The sequence below is a fragment of the Lepisosteus platostomus genome, chromosome 12 (assembly GCF_059453375.1).
Source record: "Lepisosteus platostomus isolate fLepPlt1 chromosome 12, fLepPlt1.hap1, whole genome shotgun sequence".
Taxonomy (NCBI): Eukaryota; Metazoa; Chordata; class Actinopteri; order Semionotiformes; family Lepisosteidae; genus Lepisosteus; species Lepisosteus platostomus.
In genome coordinates, this window is record NC_142622.1 from 17,295,210 (window position 1) to 17,320,421 (window position 25,212).

Sequence of the window (25,212 nt, forward strand, 5' to 3'; positions counted from 1 at the left end):
CTGGTGTGTTGGAAGTTAACGGTTCACCGATGCAATAACGTGCCTTCCTGTTCAAACCTCAACAAAGCTCATTCATTTTAACCTCGTTCTTACAATTCACCTCTTACGGTAATTAATTTTATGGTTTCACGATTCTGTTAGATTATTTTTTTAGAGTTGTGCGGATCATTAAAACGACTGATGATTGTATTCTACCCGCCCTGAGAAACTTTAAACCGTTCTGCAGGTATTTAGTTCCTCTCTGCCTCATCAAAGTGAATCTGTTAAGTGAATCAACCGCTGTACACATCAGAGAGCACAAGAACTGCGCTCTTTGCATCTTTGTTCTTCATGAAATACGTTTTTTTTTCTGCTAGGATCGCGCTTATCGATTTCTGACTTGTCAAACATGTGGCTCTTTATTGTTGTAGTTAATAATATAATAGGACCGTTGAGCGCAGGCTAATACGATATTTGTGGGACATTTATTAATTCTGTCAATCTGCGTAGAATGTTAATTTTACACAGCCTAATCTGATGATTCCCGAACGTTGATAACAGTACAATAAACTGTGAAAAGGATGAGACTCATCACTAATAAGAGGAGACTGACTAAGATCATGCTATTTATATGAGCACTTGAAAAATATCACTGTGTCCTAATATAGACTTGATTCCTAATCACACGTACAGTATACAGTATATTTACTTTACCACGTAATTAATGTAATATTCTTGAAAGAAAATGTAATCATTTCTTATTCACTTAGTGATAGTTTATGTTGTTCTGAGATCAGCAAATCAACATTTACATTTTCAGCAAAGAATATTCCTCATGGGTTGCACTTTTAGTTTTTTAAATTAAGTTTAAAACTTAAGTTTTTAATTTGATCAAAATAAGTTTCCTAAATTGGCAGGGACAAAATAGACAAAAATGTATTTAAACCCGATAATTAATCTCCCAGTCCCCCACTACGTTTTTTTTAGTGTCTTGAATTAAGGGATATCTGGTCTAAAATGTATTAGGGGGGATAAGCCTGCCTCACAGTCGCTATCCAGAAAATTACTTGTCTCGTTCTCAAATTAAAATACATTTACAAGTTAGTTTGGTTACTAGCTCATTGGAGGATCTCATCATAAGGTATTTCTTGAAGAAGGGGGTGTTAGATTCGACAATGTCGCTGAACCTCGTTCCTGACTCTCACAACTCTTTAATATTCATCTCAACATTTGATATCCATCACGGCACAGTACTTACTAATTTCAGCACCAACTTTTTTTTAAATAGATCCCATTAGCTTTTCTTTCAGACAGCACACGACATTTAGAAACAGTGCTGGCTGCTGTTCTTCTAATTACAGGTATATGGCCTAAACCACAGAACGTTTTCTGCCTTTAGAGCTTCTAGAATAGTCGAGGAAGTGGGTAGAGAGGAAATCAGAAGAGATTGGGGCCATAATGTCATTTCAGTACAACTGGACAGCGAAGCAGTGGTGCTGTGGAAAAGATCAGCAATTGCAGTAAGTTTCTAAGAAAACTCACGTTTTGGGCGCAATTACGTAATTTTAAACATAATTCAAGACTTTGACAGATAAGAGTTTGATTTTTTTTCCGGTCGATTTTGCTAGACAAAAGCGAAGATAAGTTTTATATATTTTTTCACATTTTCAATTTTCTTTTCGCTCAAAGCGCACAATAGACCGCGGTAGTTTTCAACGTGCGCTCATTTAGATTTAATCCCTATTAATTCGTATTATTTAAAATGTTAGCAGTTTTATAACTGTCGAAATGTACTTTTTTAAACTTGGAGAATGCAGAGGGTAAATTAAGCTTTTTTCTGTTGTGTATTGCAAGCGGTTTAGAAATGTTCGTGTCCTACGTTGCAATCCTGGCTCCGCATACAACCTGCCGCAGAACAAGCTAGACAATGAAAAATGATAATTGACACCGACAAGTATCAATGATGATTTTTTTCACGAAATATAATTTATTGGAAACTTCAAACACAACACAAGTAGTGCATTAGCGCTGTACAGTCGGATTTTAATTGTGTATGTAAGATAAAAATGTATAATGTCATTTGTTATCACTGTAGCTCAGAAGTAATGTTATAAAGTTGAAGTGTTACAAAAAGTTTTTTTCTAAACCCAAGTCTGTGTTTTTCTTCATACGGGGCTAAAACTCCGAGACCCTGACACCATAGAACAATCTCTAGTCTTTAGCTGTGGGACTCATTACAATAAAGTGAAATACATAAGTACAATAGGACGTTCAGTGATGTAACGCTTTCCTTATAGAAAGGTAATAAGGCCCATTAAAACAACAATGACACAAAATATGTGACTAAAACGAGAAAAGAGTAAATAGCCGCACGTGAAAACAGAAAAGCAGAACATAGAATTTAATATTTGTTCTGATGTAAAGGATAAAACCATCTCAAAGAATCAGGAGATATGGGAAAGAATAAAACCATTTATTTCAGTTCACGTAGAACATACGATGAATGCGTATTATTATTATTATTATTATTATTATTATTATTATTATTATTAAGGCTGTCGTCCGAGTGATACCGAGCCTGTTGTAACTGATGCAGTAGCCTCGCTAACAGGTGTGGGGTGTTTGTGATCAGGTTAACACACCCTGTAAGGGAATTTTGTTTTAATCTGTAGCAATTCAGATCTCAGAATTGCGAACAGAAATTTCTGACAGGGGAAATGAGGTTTATGAGACAAAACAGCTTCCTTGCCTCCTTTTCAATTTATGATTGAGCCTTGTAAAATGAAAATCACCGAAGGAATCGGCAAAATGGTGTTTTATGATCTAGTTTTTGTTTTCGTCTTCGGAAAAACGACCATTACTTAACAAAAAAAAAAAAACCTGATTGCTAGGAAGCATGAAAACAATTGTAATGCGTGCAGGGGTGAACAGCAAGTCGTTCATAGTTTTAGTTATTGCGTTTCAGGGCATATACAGTATGCGTAGGTGTGCTTTACCTCAGAGTATGGCACAATAACCTCTACAGGTTTGTTTTGTCATGACACTGAGCTTACAATGCGTTCAAGCGCTCGAAAGTCACTGCTTGCGCATCTGGTGAAGTATTTTCTTTAGTCATCAGCCTCTCTCATCATGGCCTCGTTTGCTGGTGCGGCAACGGACGACACGATTGAACTTGCTGATGAAGAGGAGGGGGATACTACACTCCTAAAAAGATACGAGCCAGCTGCGATGCTTCCCAGTAGGAGACAACCGCTGGAAATGCTTTTGAATAAAGAACCGGCGGCACTAGGAGTAAGGAACTTCCATTCCGGAATGTGTAAAAGACGGATGAGGACGCCCCAACCCCTAACACCAGCCTCCCAAATTACTGGCTACACTGCTCCTTCTTCAATGTTGAGTTAAAAAGACATCCCAGTTTTACCTGGTGTCACTTAAAACTTTATCACTTTAAATTAGCGTGGGGGTTCTGTGTCTAACTAGGAAACAAACTTGTATGCAATTAATACTAAAAATCTTCAGGAAACGTACACGTTTCAAGAACAAATGAACCCTATTTTTTACCTTGTCTGTCACCTTTAAACACTGGTTCTGCTTTTACCCATGACCGTTGTATATACCGTATATATATATAGAAGTGGTTTACCTTTTATTATTTATGGAGATTGTAGATTTTAAGGTGTTAGTCGTGTGGCGTGCAAAATACAAAGCCCTTTGAATTGGTCCTGAAAGCTACACGCCACATTTCAAGACATTTTCCCAGGATCTGTCTTGTTTTTGATAGTAACACACACGGTAAGCGTACAGTATCCCACACTTGACCACCTACTTTTTAAAATAGAAACTGAGCTTGTACAAGTTGTAGTATTTAATTTCACTATTGTATAGTCTGCCTTTCATGCTCTTTCCAGGCTCTTCAAATCCTTATCGGGACAGTGAACTTTGGCTTGGGCATTGTACTGGCAGTATCTTCAACTTCCCTGGTCACAATACTCAAAGTGCCCTTTGTCACAGGTTTTGTGGTAAGCTTGAGTGATTGATTGTTTCTGTGAAGTAATAAGCAATTAACGTTGAACTGATCGTCGTTTTATCACATTTATCGTGTGTTATACATGTTGTAGACACTGAGTTTATCTTATGATTACGATAATACTCATCACACTTACGATTTACTACTATTTGCAATTAGCTGCTTTTTTTGGCAAATAGAAAATAATTTTTATATCACTGGGAAATATTTTTAGAATTTTAAAGCAACCCTCCTGTGCTGTCTTCCAAGTTCTTTGTCCTTTAAAACTACACATACACGTTCTTGAGAAAGCAGACAGGTATACAGTACCATACTTTTCATTTAAAAGACCACAAAAAAAGGGACAAAATAAAAGATTTTTTACTTCAGTTTACACTGTTAAAATTCAAATGATCATTATTAAAAAGTACCCTATGCGATCTGTTTAATATAGTCATTGCTCTTTCTGCATATAAATAACGTTTTATTTTTTTATGAAACGTTTATTAACAGACAGTCCGTATGCATTTTTGACACTTTAGCAGAGAAAAGAAAGACATCAAATGCAGCAACAGATAAGTCAGGACCTAGTCTGACTTAAGTCAGAAAGCTGTCTTTAGGGTGCCTGTTTTCACACTACTTATTATCTCTCACTTCTGTAGACAGCAAAACTATTCTTGGAGGTGTGGATTGTGTATAATATTGTGTATTGATGTTCTTGTATAGCATGCATGAAGTTTACCTTTTCTGTTTTTATATCACCAGTTTTTCTTCTCTGGCTTATTTTCTGTCCTGGTAAAGATGTTTCCCAGAGTCCTGCCAGTAAGTACTGTACACTTATAAATACCATGACCCTGATTTCAATGAAGTTGTGACAGGTTGGTACTGAATTTTGAATTTCAATACGGCATCCACAACAGTCTGCTGTCATAACAATACAGTATATGAATATACTGTTAGAATATAATTAAAATATATCTTTTAATTAAAATAAATGTTAAGTTGTGATTCAATGTCATTGAAAGTGGTAGATCACATAATAATAATAATAATAATAATAATAATAATAATAATAATAATAATAATAATAATAATAATAATAATAATAATAATAATAATAATTGGTTACACTTATATAGCGCTTTTCTGGACACTCCACTCAAAGCACTTTACAGGTAATAGGGATTCCCCTCCACCACCACCAATGTGCAGCATCCACCTGGATGTGCTCCACATATCCATATTTCAAATTAGTCCTAATTATTACAAACTGCTTTACATGCTTTAATATCAGTGAATTACATTATGAAGCCTTATGTACCACATCCCTGAATTAAATACATTTCATTTATTTATTTCGTCAATAATAGAATTTGCAGTACTAAAACAAAATTGTGTTTGGAAGATTAAGGATCTTGATTAGCATCAGTTCTGGACTGGTAAACCTAAATTGAAACTAGGTAGTCCAAGATTAATGGTAATCAGGGCTGGTTAAAGGAGTAAATAAAACACTTCTGTAATAGTGATTTGATTCTGTATTTGCGTGCAATGAAAGCAGTGTTGATTAAATTGCTTCACCAATACTATACAACTATGGTAAAAGAAAATGACAGTTCAAGCCCTGATCTTTAAATTAAATTCAGAGTTTTGTATTGTAATAGTTGTGCCTACAATGGTGAAGACTGCATGATGGTCTGGAATTTGAGATTTAACTAGTCCAAAGCCATTTTATATATTCCCTAGGGCTGAGTTATGTTTTCTGAAGTCACTCTACAGTGACCTTCACATGTTTTTACTTGAATCTGATACAGTACCTCTGTGTTTGTTTCAGTGAAATTGAAATGTGTTATACACTGCCTAAACAGGGACTGAATATTAATAGTGTTGTATTTAACTTACACTGCCTAAACAGGAACTGAATATTAATAGTGTTGTATTTAACTTGAGTTAGTTTTTTTTTTGCTTAATCCTGATTTTAAAAATACTTTAATAATCATCTATGGAAAAAAATCGTTGGTTTCAATTGGTTTCAACAATGAGATTAAAGGCAACATCTTAATATTCTTATATTCTGCAGATCTGTTTAAGGATGAACTTTGGAAGTTTCCTGATTGCAGGCCTTGGCATGGTGGTGATCTCAGTTGATTTGTCTTTTTGGACCGTGTACACTGTACATTCAATAAACGTAAGTAGTGCAAGAATGTAAATTTTAACTTCATTTTGTGGTCAGTAACCCTAAGAGGTTTTTGTAAAGCATTGTTTTCTTTCCTCCTCCTGAAAATGCACGTTAAATAAATGCTCTTTTCGGTACCTATGTATACTGTACATATTGTAACAGTACAGCAGCCCTTAACATCCAGTATTGGTAGTTAGGTAGTTGGAGGGGACAGTTTTCTTTGACCAATCAGTTTTATTCTTTACATGACTGTCTTTTCTGTGGCACCTTATTCAATGCAGGATGGTTTTGCTGGTATTACATGTAGAGTCATGTTTGCAATTACAGTATGTTTTCTTTTTCTGTCTGGGGACGTCCAGAAGACTGTCTTCTTAGAGACAATAGTCATCTCTGCCATGTCCTGTGGATACACCTCTGCTCTTATGCTTCTGTTCGTTCTGATGCGATTTTTAAGACCCAAGTGCTTTTTTATGCCTTGAGAAAAACAGTTTTTACTACTTAGTTAAGATTAATTTCTAAAAATACATCCGTCCCAACACAGCAATACTACAGTCTTAATGCACAACCAGTGATGCCGCACAATTTAAAACCTTTTCTCAAAGAACATGTCCAGACAACAATATAAAGTGGAATGATAGAATTTCTGCCTCTGTTAAATACAGGCATGAAAATGCAAGCATTGGATTATATCCTAGTGTGCATTTCAGGTACAACATTCAGCCGCCATAATGAGCTGTTTGATGTTTCATCCATTTGATCTGAATAACGTGGAGAGGAATTGCCAGAAAGAGACCAATATAGACCTGATCCTGGAGGACCCCTGTGTCTTCTGGATTCATTTCATCTTAGTTTTGATGTTATTATGGATCACCAGGCTCTTGAATTGAACAGTTTGCCTGTATTTTAAGGCAGTACTTGAATAGTAGAACAAGGTTAGAAATTAGTAAGTACCCTGTGTCTGGTACTGGGCTTCAGTTCCCTTTTCACTCAGGTTTATTATATCAGCGATTTGGTGGAATTTAACGAATGGGCTCACTTTGAAACAGGGAATTTTGGAATGAGAGTGAATTTATTAGTGTCAGTCTCACCTGCGTTTGCACATCATTAACCGATACACAATAAGAATTATTTAGAAGCTACAGGAGCAACAATTTTAAACAACGAAACGTTCAGTAAGATTATTGCAATAATAATGGTTGGAATGAAAACCAGAAGACATAGAACCAGGGATGAGAAAAGCTAAGATACTATGTATAGTTTAATACAAACAGATGATGCACTATTAAAAAAAACGGACATACATCTATAAAATTCGTCTGTAACGGATCTCCATGTGTGGTATGCGAGCGTGGAGGAGATATGCTACATTAACTCCCGTTTTAACCAAGCAGTTGCCTGTTTTAAGAGTAGCGGTGTCAAGTACCTCGTCCCACGATTGCATTTAGCCGGTCTCGCTCTGCACCAGTCTTTTTTACCTGTGAGCCGATATTCCGCCGAGAGCTTCCCCTGCTCTCATCAACCTCAATCGTCTAGGTCTAGGTCTCCCTACTCCTAGCCCGCTCACTCCTGACCCGTGGGTTTAACGTTTTCCCACAACAGTCCGGTCCCTTGAAGTTCCCCGTGTCTTGCTCACCCTTAGTGGACACCTCACCGCCGAGGGTCTATCGCTCAGACAGTCCGACTCTCCCCTCGATCAGGCTGTCTGGACTGGGACTGTGGTGTAAGTTGCCCTTTCCGGGGTAATTAATGAAAACTCCCTCCGCGAGCTTCTCCTTGAGGCCCGTCAGCGAGAATCTGTCATCTGACAAAAACTCTCCCGTCATCTCACCACGAAAGCTGGTTTGTTCTAGCTCCCCGTGAGCTTTGGATGTATACGCTGACATATTGCCAGCGAGCGTCCAACTCCCTTGATTCCACCTAAACTGAGCACTGCCTTGATCTTACATAGTCAGTCTGGCTTCACACCAGTGAGACCAACGCCCTGCCTGTTTCTAGAGGCGCCACTAGCGCCCTCTGGAGGCTGAACCCTTTAACTGATACTCGACATCCAGTGGCCCTCTTTATAGTCCAAAAAAGTCTAATATCACAGTACCACACCACAAGTGTGAACTTTACCCAGGTTTAGATCAATTTCCATGTCACCATTTCTTTACATAGCAGGGGAGAACAACTTGGGGGATACAGAGGGTTTTCCTTCCACCTAAGCACTTTATTAACTAATTAAACTCATTATTTGCTTAATTGGAGAAGTTGAAGCTTTTCTTTGTTCTTACCAATCTGGATTTGTAATGTAATCAAAAACACATGCTGGACAGGGGCCCTGAAGAATGAGGTTGGGTACCTCCTATACAGAGAGAATGAGTTTAGAAAATGCCTGCCATGTTGAGAGTAAACCACTTTTCCTGTTTATATGTGAAAAGAGGAATTTTAAGATTTCAAAATCAAGGTTTCCATCTTGACTCATAGAGGTACACCAAATGCTCTTATTTGAAATTTATAGTCTAATTTAATGTTTTCATTTGATGCTCTGTATTGAATTATTGAACTGACTCTTTATTAAACAGAAAATTTCTGCAGAAGTTAAGGGTGTTATCCTGTGTTTGACTCTGCTGGAGATGTGTATTACTGCTCCGTTGACATTTTGGACACGCACTCAGATTCGTCACATAAAGGCACCAGAATGGTGAGTCATGGTGTTACTTATTTTCCTTTGCAGAACTGTGCAAAATGCTGATCTTGTGCAAAAATGTGTTGTGTCAAAACTTTCTGTTCCATACCTTCAGGCTAGATTTCAGTGTAAATAGCTATTGTTATGTATAAAGAAGGTAAAACAATCATTAAGTAAATCTCACAGTACTTCATATTTTAAGGTAAGACAGTGAGCATCATTCGGAGCTTTTGCACAGCTGTCCTTTTATTTTGCCATTTGAGCCACAAGTCCAGGTAGCCAGTTTTAGTAATATTTATCTATGATCAAATAGATCATGATAAATTATTAAGTCATTCTTCTAGGGGATGGTACACAGGAAAAGCAGGCCAAAAGACTAAATAACTAGACAATACAGTAAATAGATAAGAGTCAGAAAATAGAGAAAGTCTGAAGAGAAACAGCACCATGAGAGGGCTACTCTTTTGACAGACAAAAATACATTCAGGCAATCTAAGCACTGAACAGACCAATTAGGGGTTTTAGGTCACCTATAGTTGTGAAAATCTTTATTTCCTATATTGTCATATTTACCAGGCTAAAGAAATCCCTAATTTGTTTAGTGATGGACTGTGGTTCTCATTTAATTAGTATTTGTGATTGTTTACGACCGTTAATTGATAAGAAATGGATTTCTACAGTATTCATGTCTCAGCTGCAGGTTTGAGTTCTGTTTCCTTTGTTTTCTATAGAAGACAGGGACTGGTATTCACAGTTCTATAAATAGCTGCACATAATGTGAGTAGATGCTGTATATTTGTGCTTGTAAATCATTGAAAATTAATACTTTGTCTCATTAATTGTGCAGCCTGATTTATTACTTATTGCTACCATACTGTGAGGAGATACGTCCATAAAAGTGTTCAGATTGGTGTGAGATCTGATTTTATTTATGTATTTTAATCTCTTGTCAGTATCTGTACAATCCTGAGTTTGAATTAGTGTTAGAAATAATTAAATAGGCTTTAATGTCGTCAGTGTGGTGGGGTGGCAGTGAGTGCCTGGGGCACCTTCTGTGTAGAGTTTGCATAGAATTGCAGACTGTAAAGAGGTAAAAGGTTCTGTTGCAGATGTAAATACACAAAACTAACATTTTGCTGAATCTCTTTCTCCAGAGACTCTTGGCTGTAGAATATTTTTGCATTCTCTGTGACTTTTGAAGGATTCCTTACACAGAAGCTCACCCTGCATCTTTGAACTTCAGCACATTTGGTCATCGAACTCTGAATTGTCAGAAAGCTTCAGACTGTTAAAAGGGGTTTGTATTAAAGAAAGCAAATGCAGTAGAAGGTCTCTTTCTTTAAGCTGCCATTAATATTTTTTATAAATGTTCCTTCAGACTTTTACAAAGAGAGATGATGTATTCAGTGTGTGTAAATTATAATTGTTTTTATAAAACAAAAAGAAGACTAAGCCATTTAAGGGAGTCATTGGCTTTGAAAATATGATGAATGGGCCTAGTTTGTGTTGGAGACACATTAAGGCATTTGACAAATATGTTGAATATAAAAATTGTTTTGTTGTGATTTTGGAAACTATATTATAGTTTTTATTATATACTCACTTTCCCCCAATTGATTCACTTTTTTTCAATTACAAATCAAGTCACAAATAGTTAGGCTTGGGATAACAACCTAGATCAGTTAAGATTTCATTCCCAAGAGATCCTGGCTCCAGAATGACGCCAACTTAAAATCATTGTAGTTAAATACTTTGCTTAATTTGAGTGCTCAGTGCTTGGTATATCAACCACTGTATTTTTTGCTGTACTAACTGCTACAAATAAAATTATTGAATTTGTTTCTGATTCCTATTTCCAACCTCAGTTTATACATCTTTCTCAATTTATTCTTTGTATTTAAGAAAGAAAGAAATCCTTACATTTATAAAGATCTTTTTTTGGACACTAAACTCAATCTGCTTTACAGGTAATGCCCAGATAATCCCCATCACCACCACAAATATGTAGCACCACCTGGATAATGTGTTAATCAGTGTTTTTCTAATTGTTTTCACTCTGAAGGTTACAGAGCTGGTGGTGCTGAAATTCCAAATTCTAAGGTACCATACTTCATAAATGTAAAAAAAACAAACATTTTGAGCTCTGATAAATGACTAGGCTATTTTTTTTGCTGAAGGTTTAGACTAACACAATCAAATCAAAGAAACAAATACCTTAGAGGAGGAAAAAATGGTCCTTCTTTGGGTTTTTCTTTTTTAATGAGGGCAGTTTAATCCAGAAGACTTCAGTATCATGTCTCTTTCCCCATTTCACCACAAAATACAATTGACATAATATAGCAAGTAAAACAACAACAAAAGCATTTTTTCTCAAAACATGGGTGGCCAAGGAGCATACAATACATGCTCTGTTACAAGAGAAATACAGGAGAGGCTAAGTTCAGAGGTTTGCCAAATGTTTTGAATTATTATGTTCAATTTCTTTGACCTAATGAAATGGCTACAATGGAAAGTATGCAAAATAGGGTAACTAAAACGTATAATATTCCATCCCTTTTATAGCAATGTAGATGCCTTAGTTTTAAGCATTAAAAAATGCTTAGCAAGTGTCTTCAGACAGTCTGACAGAGACACCTCCTCTGGACATATCACCGTAGTTTTGTTGTTGATTACATAGACTTACACAGATCAAACCAAAAGCTCATTAAATCATATTTCTTCCTTTTCTGTTTGATAAATAATAAACTATATCAATTCCAAAGCCTGAATTAACAAAGAAATAAGCCTTCCTAACATGCTCAGATTCTGTTACTATATGATTGAAATGTTGCCATTCATGTAATAATTGTTCAATCCTATAAAAATACTCCATGAAGTTTTTGCCTAGATGTACTAATCACTTAATGTAATACAGTACTTGCCTCCCAGAACTATACTGTAACACGCTTATTTTTGTCTTAAGTGATTATTATATTATGGCTGTTACAAATGTCAAGAAAAAAGGCAAATGCCAAGAAAAAAGGCCAAAGGCTAACAGGGCCTAGTGTCTGCTGGGATTTGTACCACTCCATTTCTCTGATATGTGGTTGGTGAAACAGGCTCTGAGGTGTTTTATAGGTAACATTTAATGAAGTTGATGAATGCAATAGGTTGCGAAATACCTTAAGACAAATTTTGTATATGTCCAAGAAAATGATTAGGTTAAGTGTTTAATTGACTGCTCTGGCTGGAATAATAGCCAGAAGACACTCAGTCCTCCAGGAATTGAGCTTTAGACTCCTGTTCTAAAAAACTGTTCCTTTCAACAGTGAAGATAAAGCTTTGATTTAAAGTGTCTCAAATAATAACAGAAGCACAGGAGGTTATGATCCTGTCCCTGACGTACAGGGACGCTGATGAATGGCAAGCCGAGCTCCAAGTGCAGGAGCTCAGCGGGACTCGGAGGAATGGGGGGGGAAGCGAAGTTTCCCTTCGTGTCTGAGGTGGACATCCTGGGGAGGAGAATAAATGCAGCCTTAGGGAACGACGGTAGGAGGGAAAAAGGATTCCCGGTCTACTCAGCGCTCTTACCGCGATGAAAAAAAGAAAAACGCTTGAGTGTTGGCTCAGTGTCGGAAACTGAACAGACAGGGAATTAAAGAAGGAGCTCATGTGGGGTGTGCCTGACTGAAAAATCAATGGGGGCTGGGAGATACAGCCCAAGCAAGTCTGCACGGAGTCCCCATGCCAATGTGCCAGTTGGCCCAGGTGTATGATAGGGTTTTTATGAATGGAACATTTCATGATGTAACAGAAACTTTGCACAAACATTATACAAAAAAAAGCAGTAGCAAATAATGTCATCAGTGCATACAAAATGTTACTGTTTTCAAAAATGTGTAATGCCAATGTTTTTATGCAATAGTCTTTTTCACTTTTACATCTGAAGACCTGCCGTCAGAAATGCGTATTGTGAGCCTCTAACACAGGGATGTCCGATCCGTGTCCTGGAGTGCTGGTGTGTCTGCGTGTTTTCACCTCAACTCAGCTCTGAACGATCTGAACCAGTTCGTTACTGGCTTAACTGGACCAGTTGAATAACGTCTCCCACCTCTACCCGGGCTGCTACTATAAAGAGACAAAAACAGGGGGGCCTTTGGTCTAAACCAAGGTCTGGGAACTTCCTATTATTCTTTCTTCATTCCTCAGCCGGCGGCGAAATGCTCTCCATGAAGTGGGTGAGTGCATCCCGGAAGGACTGCAGCATGAAAACCCCAAGCTCACTGCTCGTCTCGTGAATATCCGGGTCAAACGTGCCGAAAAGGGGTGTACTTGCCACAATGTCGTCACGGTTTGCCTGGAGCAAAATGAACAGAAGCTCCGCTCTGATTTCCTCGTACTTCCTTTTATCATATCTAACCAGTGAGGCCTCATCCAGCGGGTAGGCCACACTGTCAGGATAGCAGTCCCTAGGCACCGGGAACTCAATGTATCTGAGGACAGGGAAATCAGGGAACACGGTGAAGAGGTGTCTCAGTGCCCGAGAGCTCAGAGGGTTACCCAGGAACTTGAACTCCCTCAGCTTCCTGCACGGCAGCAGGGCCTGTATCATCATGTTGACGTGGCTGTCCTCGATGTTGCACTCCTCCAGAGTGAGGCTCTTCAGGGTGAGAGAGGCGCGGATCAGGAGCTTGAAGAAAGTGGAGGGGAAGAGACTTGTGACATCGTGGCCACTGAGGTCCAGGCTCTCCAGGTTTTCGGCATGAATGCTGTTGGCCAGGTAAGCCATGTCCGCGTGGTTCAGCCCACAGCTGGCGACCTCCAGCAACTGAAGTGGTGTGTTGAGCGGGCTGGAAAAAACCAAGCATCAAACCAATGCTTTATGTTAAAGTACATTTTTCTTTTGTAGCAGTATGTAATTATGTCTGTGCATTGTGAACCTCATAAGCTGTATTTTAGCAATTCACTATAACTCAACTAATGCCGTTTTTTAAGACTTCAGTTTTAACAGAGCTTATGCTTGACCTTCAATTGGCTGGAGTTATTTTAATAATAGGCTATGTTAAATTTCAAGACCCAGCTGCAGCGGATAAAGCATTCACAGTCACAATAAATTTATGACATGCCCATGGACTCAATCATGTTAAAGAAGATTTGGATTCTACACTAATTATCTTATTATTGTATCGCTGTTTTTTTTCCCAACTCGCATCTCCCATTTCTGTCATAAGCAGGAACATGCGTATGTTCATACTGCAGATGTTTTGGATGTTTTAACAACATAATGAAACTTCAATTAGAAATAACTGTTTAACAATCAGATTGATTTCTCAGTATGGATTTCCAAAGCATTAAAGAGACTTGCTTGGTGGGGATATCTATGAGTTACCTTAATGGACTCAGGACTTCACATACACCTAGTATGGGAAGCATAGTATCAGAAGAAGTTTATTTTGATTTGACTGAATTTCAAATGGCTTTAATTACATGGCAAACAGAGAGAAAACGTCACAGTTTGTATGGTTGCTTCATTGCCTGGATTACAGCTGTAAAAGTCTGTCTTTACTCCTATTACATCAGCATTTATATCATTGTTTAAATCTGGACTCTCTGGGCTGCATTGCTTATCCTGTGTTTTCGTTGGAGTGTCGAAATGATGAGAAATACCAGTACTATCAAGAAAGGAAAACAGGTGAAAGTCGGGATCTTACCTAAGCAGTTTCCGAATTCGACCAGTGAGTGTTGAAAACGCAATTTGCAGCTCAACGAGATGAGTGAGATGACTCAGTAGCTCCCCGATATGGGATAAGACGCCCTCGTCATTGGGTCCCATCCTGCGAACATCAAATGTCTTGGCTGGAAGAGTCAGCGATCTCAGTTTCGAAAATGAAACATGTGAGAGTAGCACCTCCACGTGCGTCATTTCTAAGGGGACATTGTGAACGATCTCGAGCTTCTGCAACGAAAGGGGCTCAACAAGTTTGATGATGTAAAACAGTTTTGTCAAAGCCAGGCTGTCTGCCCTGAAGCCCACACATCTTATCTTCAAGGGACAGTGGCACCTCAGTAAGAGGGCTTGTACCACAATCTCATAACTCCGACTGGTCACAAATATGTACATTGCAATGTCAATGGAAATGTCAAACACTGATAGATGAATTTTCTCAGACTGCAATGCCACAAGTAAATCATAACAGATTCTGGCTACCATCTCCGTTCGAGCCCATTTCCCCAAAGATGTTTTGCACTTACAAAACTGGTGTTCGACATCCTTTATTCCAGTGAGGTCCACTGAACGGAGTATCTTAGCATAAGTAGTAGAACTGCCAAGAACATAGTCTTTCAAGCCATTCAGACAGGCTTCCAGGCAACCACGGCAGGTCCAGCCCGTTAAATCCTCTTCGCAATCCACGGTTTTTCCCAGGAGTTTTCCTAGATTCAGCTCCGTCAAGGGCCAGTTCTGAACAAGATCGTGAATGACATCAGCCTTCTCTTCCAAATAACTAGCTTTGAAAAGTAGTCCATACAGATTGTGAGAGATGCACTGCAGGTTCTGCTGGGCATTTTGGCTGTTCTGCACAAAACTCACTGCGGAGAGAAATTTTAAGGTCTTCATTGTTTACCACAGTCCATGTGACTCTATTTGCATCTATTGCATGTAGAGAGTACAGATCAGCTGCTAGCTAACTGCACATTGCCTGGAGCAGTGTGATTATTTTTAGAAACTGTTAAGTGTCAGGATTTCAGACTAGGGATCACATGTTAGAGTTCTATTTCTGACTCTTCGTAATGGTGACACTGAGACCTTCCTGTGAAGTGCAAAGAGACCCTCTCTCTAATTGCTCTGGAAGTCAGTCATTCTGTATATAATAAAATGTGACAGCTGTGACAGCTTGTTTTTAACTATTTCATCCAGCACAGGACCATAGTGGACATTAGAGGCTTACATGGCAAGCTACTGGCACAAGGCAGGATACACTCCGGATGGGATGCCAGTGCATCACGGGGCACGCACATACACAAACACACACACTCACACTTGGGTCAGTTTTCCCAGAAGCCAATGAACCTACCAGTAGGTCTTTGGAATGTGGGAGGAAACCGGAGCACCTGGAGGAGACCAACATGAGCACAGGGAGAACATACAAACTACACACTAACTATTACCCTGAGAATTGAACCCAGGGCCAGGCCACAATTCTAACCACTGTGCCACAATGCCACGTAAAGTGGTGCATTTTCATGTGATTTCATGTAATGAATAAACTCTGCAACTCACAACTGGCCACCCACTGAAGCTAAGCAGGTGTGAGCCTGGTCAGTACCTGGATGGGAGACCTCCTGGGAAAAACTAAGGTTGCTGCTAGAAGAGGTGTTAGTGGGGCCAGCAGGTGGCGCTCACCCTGCAGTCCATGTGGGTCCTAATGCCCCAGTATAGTGACGGGGACACTATACTGTAAAAAGGCGCTGTCCTTCAGATGAGACGTAAAACCGAGGTCCTGACTCTCTGTGGTCATTAAAAATCCCAGGGCGTTTCCCAAAAAAAGTAGGGGTGTAAACCAGGCGTCCTGGCCAAATTTCCAATTGGCCCTTACCAATCATGGCTTCCTAATAATCCTCATCTATGAATTGGCTTCATTACTCTGCTCTCCTCCCCACTGATAGTTGATGTGTGGTGAGCGTTCTGGCGCACTATGGTGGTGGTGGAGGGGAGTCCCCATTACCTGTAAAGCGCTTTGAGTGGAGTGTCCAGAAGAGTGCTATATAAGTGTTAGCAATTATTATAATTATTATAAACACACAGCAGCATGCAATTCTAGTCATATAAAATGTGAAAGTGAGAAAACATCTGCTATGAAGCCTTACAAATTAGAACAAACATATCTACCAATATTCCTTGTATTATCTGCTTCTCTTTGAGGCTTTGGCAACATTAATACACACCTTGAGACCTTTTTAAATATTATTTAATACACTGTACAGATAAACGATACAGTTTCTGCTGCAGGATTATTGGATTAGTTGCAAAGCTGTCAACTAATCATAATGCAAAAATATGTCCTGTGCTATTTCTGTTTCCTTATAAAAGAGATAAAAAAACACATATATGAACAATAATAAAGACCTAGGCAACTAAGTCAATATACAGTTTTCATAACGTACCAGAAGGTTGTTTTTAGTAGGAGATAGAAATTAGATTCTTAATTTATAACAGAATTAAAAATGTCAAAATATAGTTAATAATCTTCTTTAAAATGTTCACCAGTCTCAACAACAACAATAATAACAATTTTACATTTCTTATTATTTTTTAAGATGTGCACTGCACGTGTCTTTCAGTCCAATATGTTAGAAATCCCACTAGGAAAGAGCTTTAGCTTGGTGGTTCTTGACATGTTCAAGCTGTGAATTTCCTATTCGTCACGAGGAACCATCACAGGTGCTTTTCATAACTGTGAAAGTAAAAGATTTAATGCATTACATTTCAGAAATGGTGATCTCACAAAGGCAACTGAAAACTTGTCAATTAACCCATATAAAACCAATTACAGATATTACTAAAACCACCTGGAGGAAGTGAGGGTGTTGCTGTAGAACAACAAGGATTTTTTGCCACTTCCAGGGTCTCCTGACACAGTCAATGAGACCACAGACTAATGGATTTAAGCTAGCAATCATTAGGACTGTAGGACTCATCCAGTGTCCTGTACAAAAGCCTCTACAGTAAGAGGTGCTCAGAAGCCCACACAGCAGATATAAGGGGAAAAACAATTGAGCAATGAGATTAAATGTGTGAATACAACACGAACAAGGGGACAAGTCTACATTCTCCCACACTGAGCTATTGTTCACATTATATCATACATTTCCCATTATTGGTGTATACTTGTATTTAAAATGAGTACTTCTTGCACAATTCTGTTTTTTATTTTTCTTTAACAGTTTGTAATTTTAATACCACGGGTAAACAGCATACAGCCATCACAGAGATAACTTTTCCACAATTGTTTTGAAATCCATGCTACACAGTCTTGGCATTAACCTCACTATGAATGGTTTCCACATGACAGTTTCATAAAACATTAATAACAACATAAGAAGAGATAAATGTTTTAAAAGTGGTGTGACTTGTACATCACTAGCTCCCCTTTACCAGAATAAAACCCCTTCGTTAACAAAGTCATGCAGAAGGCAGCCATAGCCGATGAAAGCATGTCAAGTGCACCAATTAGTATTTTGAATGGAGTTGTGTCCTTTGGCCATTAGTGAGGCTCAGAAGAAAGAGAAAAGCTGATGAAACCAATTACTTACTGAGCCAAAACCTTTCAGTCAGACCACTGTAGAGAGGCCTATTGTAATATGAGAAGTCTTGCTCTGGCAAAAAAAGGCGAGGAGATAAACAAGTTAGGGCCAGTAGCTGTCTTATTAGGGGGTCACTTAGAGGTTCAATAAAGTAACCGAGAGCTCTGTTGGAATGAAAACCAGCAGGTGTGGGGGTCCCCACCCCCAACATTGGGGAACCTCTGGTCTAGCTGCTAATGCACAACAATGAAATAGCATGTTAGTTACTTGAATCAATAAACTACATCAACCTGTATTAATGAGATTCTTTGGGATTTTAAATTGTTATCCTACAGTAGTAAATGAAGAGTCATTTCTGCAATAACTTAAGTTTCCATAACATGAATTGACTGTAAAATGATTGATCGATTAGGGAACATTTTTCCCATAAAGTGGGTCCATGTTGTCTATAATACCACTCAAGTATACTGGAATCAGTCACACGAGTAGAGTAGATTGTGCGGCAGCCTCAGTGCAGCAACAAAGTTGTGTATCAGCGTTCAGCCACTATATTTTCATTCTTCGAAAACATTTATAAGAACATTGCTGTTATAATGAATGGCAAGAGTATGAAGCTAATGCATGTGGAAAAACTGAAAAGAAAAGGAAACAATTACTCTGAAACAAAAGCTTGAGGTTATAAAGTGATATGAGAGAAATGCAAGAACATATGATATCATTTTTTGCTACTGGGTTTAGAAGAGAGCATTGTTCAAAATGTTTTTTAGGAAAAATGTTGCCTCTCCTTCATCCAATGAGGAATTTTGTCATTATTGAACTATCTTTTCTCTTTTTTTTAATGATCACAAAAAACACATATTATGCATTCGTGACACATTCAAACTTAAAATATGACCAATTACTATAGAAAACATACCTTTGATTCCCATTGAACCAATGGTTTCTATAAAATTGCTATTATGTTTAAGTATTATATTATCCTCTTGGTGATTTCCAGGAACACAACTATTGCGTTATAGCATAAATAGCTGTATTAACCAGAAGAACTTAATAAAGTATTAAAGATGAAGGGGTTATAGAATCTCATTCTTATATCCAAGAATGGTGAAAATGGTACAAAGTAGAGACAAGCTCATCTTCCATTTTAGTTTGGAGGTCTTTGAATACTTCATGGCCCACTTTTCTTTTCTTGGTAGAGATTCTGAACTATAGTACAGTTGTGCAGGGCACAGGAAAGGACATTTGGTTTTTGTAATGAGTTAGTTCTATGTGAAGTTTAAATATGAACACCAATGACCTCTCATAATGAGAGGAGAGTATGTGTAATGGACAGATTTATCTGTATGAGTACAGCGTAAAAAAGTGTGGTCTTGGGAGAACTGTTTTAACATCTTTCAGCAGATAATAATAACAAAAGGTCAGGTCCCCCATCACCCGTTCCAAAAAGCAGACATGTTTGCATTCCGGCAGGTGGTATTCAGCAGCTCTATGCCAGATAAGGATGTATTCAACTGGAAGGATAAAATATACTCACTGCTGTGATGTACTGACTGCTGGGCTGTTTGAGATCTTCATTTTTCTGAAACAGTGGTGGGGAGGGGGATTGCAAGGGAGGCGACGAACACAGGAAGGAGGTCCCTTCACTAGAGAAAGTATCAGCAGTTTGTGCTTGGCTGGCCAGAGTCAGACCACTCAGACCAGTCACGCTGTCACTTGAGGTGCACTGAGAGGAGGTTTCAGAACTCTCGGTTACTGTTGTTGAGAAACCAAGAGACAGAGAAAGCAACCTGGGTTAGTGGAGAGCAGAAAATGCTTAAGTGTCAGGCAAAAGAAAGACATCATAATCCCATTGAATAATCACTCACTCATGGAGGGCTGGCTTCCTGTTTCCTGCTCCAGCTCATCTTCTTCAATGCATGTTCCGATGTCGTATGACCAGTGATTTAAACTCGGGCAGTTGGCTATAGCATATGACGGAGAAGGGTATATGTGCAGGTTTAAGGACCCCAGGATGGAGGAAGAGGACTGGCTGCTGGAGGAAGAGGTGCTGCTGTTGGAGATGGTAGAGTGTGGCCTTTTGAAGGGCGTGGAGTGGTCAAAGGAAGACACTGCTATAGAGGCTCTAGTTCTGGATTCTGAAAAAAGGAGGAATCAACACAGAATTTAAAAAGATCCAGATCTAAACAGTAACCCAACACATACATCACAGTCAACATACCTGTGGATATCTTACAAGGAAGATTTTGTTCCTATATGATTATACCTGCTGTAGGTACTGTGTAGTTCTTGTGTAGTTTGTCTTGAAAGTCCATTAACAAATATAAGATAAAATGAGTGCCACTTATATCTTTCAGTAGTCCTTTGTAAGGTACGTATACACATCTGTTTCACTGATCAAAGTTAACTGCTAAATACATGCTGTGATGCCACGAGGGGCATTTTCCTAGCAGTACAGTACTTTTTCAGATGAATCATCCCGTTTACTGATGCTTTTGGCATCACTAAGATGGCTGTGAGAGAATGCCAGCATTACCCTGCAATTGCTGGAACAGGAAACAGATGAGTGCCCTGTTCCAGCCTATATAAATTGAGTACTGAGCTGGTGGTGAGTGTCCTCCAACTTGGCAGAAGTGCAGAGTGAAAGAAGGCTGTTGCATTCAAGATGCTTAGGACTGCTTTAGCATCTTACAAAATGGCCTGAGACTGGAGACATGAATTGGACCACAGGAAGACCTGAGCAGGAAGGAAGGAAATAAACTGCAGTAAGACCTGAGACAGGAGAGAGAAAACAAACTACTGGGAGGTCTGTGACTGGAGAGAGAGAGAACCTTTATTATTGGAAGACCTGACAAGTGAAGAGAGAATTCAAACTACAGATAGACTTAGAATCAGAGGAGGAGATTGAACAGAAAAAAAGGCCCTGTTAAAGTTAAAAGAGAACACAAGTAAGGTAAAACATTATTTTAATTTTTGTCTGAAACAGTGTATTCAATAATAAACATGATGGTGCCAGAATAGTTGCCCCAATATTTAGTTAGAGAAATTAAAAGTTAGGAGCTCAAATAGTTTGTTATTTAACTTTTATATTTTATATTTCAAATACAAACACAGTTATCTGCCAAACTGTTTCCCAGTGTGTCTGTGTACTGTAACATGCCTATATTCCATGCCCATGTGATGACAGTGGCCCCCATGGCATCACAATCTTTAAAAGATTTCACTGAGGTTATGGATACTAGCTACTGATACCAAGTTAGAAAATAGCTACTAATAGCTACTACAAATAACAAATAGCTACTTATACTTGTTAATAATAGCATGAAATGATTGTCATTCTGATCATTCATTATGGAGGTATAATATTAGATTTCTTGTTTCTCAGATGTATTGTATAATTTAAGATTGAATACATGTTTAATAAGTGACATGAATTTCAGGTCTTTATTCTTTGAACATGATTGGTTCATATCATTGTTACTTTTATAAAACACTTAATCGGAGGCATTATTCACATGCAGTTGGTGTCATTTTGTCAGTTTCCTAAAGGTGCATATTCTCAAAGTGGTTTTATATAGAACAACTTTTACTGTATATAATAAAACAGTACACTCATTAAAACATATTTTCATTATGATTTTAAAACCTTTATTTTTTGTATCACACACTGCAAGACAAAATTTATTTATTGTGAATTTCTTAAATGTATGTGTGATACATCCCCACGTTTAGTACCAGAAAGCCTGCTTGCATCAACCACTCTAACATAACCACCTGACATGAAACAACAGTTAGGGCTAAATGCTAGCTTCATCAGATATTAAAACATGAGTAAGAACAGCTCCAAAATAAAACATAGATATTAATAAACATTACATCAACACTATCTACCTTTTTTAAAACAACTAGCCCTTTGTTACAACTTCATGTATGTGCTAAAAGACACTCCTTTTATAAAAATGCCAAACAAATCCCATGTGGAAAATCGCAACAGTCCTGACAATTAACAACTATTCCATTACATAGATTTTGAAGTATTTCCAAAGTCTTTAATAATTGAATTTGGCGGCCCCTAGCGGTGGTCTTGTTGTCAGACTGCCCTCCGGATCAACAGACACACCAGGGCCAGGAGTGAATATAGGGGACCTCGGCAGTGTATTCAATAGCTAACACATTTTACATTGACTGCAGCAGATGTTCTGTATGTGTGCAGACACAATAATATTCAATGTATAAACATCAAAAACTTCAAATGTGTTATAGATATACAAACAGGAAACACCTGCAACCTGAGCATGTTCAGGCAATGCCACCTATCTGTAGCCAGACAATAGAGGATAGATTTCTTCATCTATGTGCAGAAAATGTTTTTAAAAGCCTCCGACCAGCCTAGTTCAGGTTTCTTTGGTTAAATGGATAAGTACCTGCATACTGCCCAGGATTCTGTACTGAAGCTCCAGAACAAAGAAAACAAAAAAATGAAATTCAAAGGGATTTTTTTTAACTTAACTTTGAAGTGATCAACAAACCACATATAAAAAGAGCACAAATATGTAGAATGAACACAGTTCTTTGGGCTTTTTGTCTAATTGCAGGGGCAATCAGTGCTTACAGTTAAAGATAGCTAAGACTGTGAAAAGCTAAAACAGTTAAGAAACACAGTTCTTGCTTAACAGTTAACTTACCTGTTCCCTTCATGATATAATCTATTGCTCTGTCACTTATTGCAGCATCGCTGGGCTTAATGTCCATAAAAGGCTTATTGCCTATTCCCATTGAGACCATCTCCTGCATTCGCAGCTCTACAAAACAAAATTATAATAATAAAATAATATATACATGTGCACAGCATGAATTAGGTTATTTTAATTGTGTTTTTATAATTTCAAAAGATTTTTGATCGAGGTTCCAAAAATAGATATTTACCTCTGTTACGCAGTGCTTGTCTCCACAGAATTTTTCCTATTATGTTCGTCCAAGCTGCCTTCACCTCCGCTGAGCTGGCTTGTAGGATGAAGGTATCCTGCGATTTCCTACGTCGAAACCAGATTTCAAACCGGAGCCCACTGTCGCCCACATTTTCGGTCATTCCGATTTCTGCAGTCTGCAAAACATTATGTCCATGAATAGTGATAGGGCTTGAGTTGGGTCCTGCTTCAAGTGGGTTTAGCCAGCAGCTATATCACCCTGTAACTCAAAAATTGGAGCCCATTGAAGCTATGCAGGTTGAACCTGGCCAATACCTGGATGGGAGACCTCCTGGAAAAAACTAAGGTTGCTGCTGGGAGAGATGTTAGTGGGACCAGCAGAGGGCACCCATCCTGTGGTCTGTTTGGCCTAATGCTCTGATATAGTGATGGGGACACTAAACTGTAAAAAAAATTGGATGAGTCATAAAACTGAGATCATGATTCTCAGTGGTCATTACAATCCCAGGCTGTCTCTTGAAAAGCATAGGGGTGTTACCACCAGTGTTCTGGTGAGATTTCCCCTGGGCTTTACCAATCATGGCCTCCTAATAATCCCCCTCTATGAATTGTATTCATCACTCTGCTCTCATCCCCACTAATAGCTGGTGTGTGGTGAGCGTTCTGGTGCACTATGGCTGCCGTCGCATCATCCAGGTGGGGCTGCTCATTAGTGGTGGTGGAGGGGAAACCCCATTACCTGTAAAGCACTTTGAGAGGAGTGTCCAGAAAAGCGCTATGTAAATGTAAGGACTATTCTTATTATTCTGCTGTTCTAGCCTTGAGCAAGTTGATTTAAACTAATCACCCCAAGAAAATGCACAGCTAATTGGGTATCAAGGTAATTCACTTTGGACAATAATATCAGACAGCTACTAATCTAAGTAACTACTAATGGAATGTCAAAGAGGTGCAAAATGGACAAATGATTGAAGACATGAAAGGAGTGAGAAGTACTCAAAATGATTGGCTCACCTAAAAAGCCCAAAAATTAACAAAAAGCTGCTGAACAAAAGGACGAACTTTTGGTGTGTGAGAAAGGATGACTTCTCAAAAAGTGACCCAAAGTATTTATTTTGTCTCATATGCGAATTCTGAGATGCACAAAGACACCAAATTCAGTGGAACAGCTACTAAATAATGGAGAAGAGACGCAAGACAGGGAAAACAAGTCTGCGTTTTCACAGTGCTGTACTGTTCTCTGCACGTTAGGGTCAAAGGTCACTCTTTTCTGTCTGTGAAAGGAGTCACTTCTGTCTGTATTCATATTTTCAATAAGACATCGGTAGCATGTAAGGCTAAGCTCCTGAAACATTAAGACCAGCTCTGAACCTCTGTCAGTTGTTAATAAGATTTCTAGCAATTCGGTTGCGCTTTTGCCTTGAACGCTGACCTCCATCTGGACTTGTCCATTAATATCATCAAGAAAGTCTCACACTACATTGTCAGAAGACTGTTGCACCGAAGCTTTACTTTCTGTTGTCCTGTACCTTGTAGGACTGTTTGTAAATGTAGATGTCATATCCCCCATCAATCTTTTTAGTTTTGCTGAACAGAATGAGGTCCTCGAAAAGAAAGACGTGCCGGAGGTACTTCCTGCGTCCGCACCAGACAATAAACTCATCCTGGCACCGCAGCTGCCCTTGTTCTTTCAGATTCACCTGGAAGGAAAGGAAGAACTCGTCAGCACTGCAGACCCACAACTTCTGCCAGGCCTTGGGATACAGGATCCCATGATAAAGCTGACTTCTGAGGCTGAGGAGAAACCATACACATCTACGGCTTTTAGAAGACCTTGGCGTAAGAGAAGAACGTCAAATATTCTTGTAGCGTTGGTTCTTACATCAGGATCGGGCTGTCTAGATTTATTTTACTGGTCTCAAAATCTGTCCCTCACTATAACAGTTAAATAACACTTGTGTAGCATGTAGATTTCAAGGCAATCTGGTCTCTTGGCTTGTTTTGCAGTAACTATTAAAAAAATGTATATCTCCAGTTCATGATAAGAAGACCGCATTTGGCATCTGTCTTTAGGAAACTATCTATCCTTTTGCTGAAAGCTGCTCATTCCAAGCAAGGTTTGTATTGAGCCAGAGCTGGTTTGTGAAGTAAAATGCCTGAGTCCAGACAACCCCCT

At 38.6% G+C, this 25,212-nt stretch overlaps 3 protein-coding genes across 6 annotated transcripts in view; 1 reads left to right on the forward strand and 2 right to left on the reverse strand.

The window, feature by feature from the left end:
* Positions 1-1,258: 1,258 nt before the first annotated feature.
* On the forward strand, positions 1,259-10,675 carry LOC148651203 (uncharacterized). 2 transcript variants are annotated; one of them, XM_088601215.1, is made up of 8 exons: positions 1,259-1,499; positions 3,091-3,270; positions 3,888-3,998; positions 4,751-4,807; positions 6,063-6,170; positions 8,726-8,844; positions 9,561-9,606; positions 9,984-10,675. In XM_088601215.1, coding segments are annotated over exons 2-7 (558 nt in total). In that variant the 5' UTR covers positions 1,259-1,499; positions 3,091-3,108; the 3' UTR covers positions 9,562-9,606; positions 9,984-10,675. The 2 variants fall into 2 exon arrangements, with proteins under 2 accessions (XP_088457341.1, XP_088457340.1); XM_088601214.1 differs by lacking the exon at positions 9,561-9,606 and having other exon boundaries at positions 1,265-1,499.
* Positions 10,676-11,066: 391 nt separating this feature from the next.
* lrrc14b (leucine rich repeat containing 14B) lies at positions 11,067-16,604 on the reverse strand. Its single transcript, XM_088601213.1, has 2 exons — positions 14,520-16,604; positions 11,067-13,658 (listed from the first exon to the last, which is right to left on the reverse strand). The coding sequence occupies exons 1-2, from the start codon at positions 15,422-15,424 to the stop codon at positions 13,007-13,009; spliced, it is 1,557 nt and encodes a 518-aa protein (XP_088457339.1). The 5' UTR covers positions 15,425-16,604; the 3' UTR covers positions 11,067-13,006.
* Positions 16,605-16,758: 154 nt separating this feature from the next.
* plekhg4b (pleckstrin homology domain containing, family G (with RhoGef domain) member 4B) overlaps positions 16,759-25,212 on the reverse strand; it is a 43,130-nt gene continuing 34,676 nt past the window's right edge. Inside the window, exons 18-24 of one of the 3 annotated variants that reach the window (XM_088601209.1) lie at positions 24,566-24,736; positions 23,035-23,212; positions 22,794-22,910; positions 19,977-20,246; positions 19,646-19,863; positions 18,121-18,183; positions 16,759-17,261 (exon numbers count right to left, since the gene is read on the reverse strand). In XM_088601209.1, coding sequence (XP_088457335.1) covers positions 18,139-18,183; positions 19,646-19,863; positions 19,977-20,246; positions 22,794-22,910; positions 23,035-23,212; positions 24,566-24,736 — 999 coding nt within the window. In that variant the 3' untranslated portion in view covers positions 16,759-17,261; positions 18,121-18,138. The remainder of the gene's footprint in view (positions 17,262-18,120; positions 18,184-19,645; positions 19,864-19,976; positions 20,247-22,793; positions 22,911-23,034; positions 23,213-24,565; positions 24,737-25,212) is intronic. The other 2 variants (XM_088601211.1, XM_088601212.1) reach the window with 2 other exon arrangements.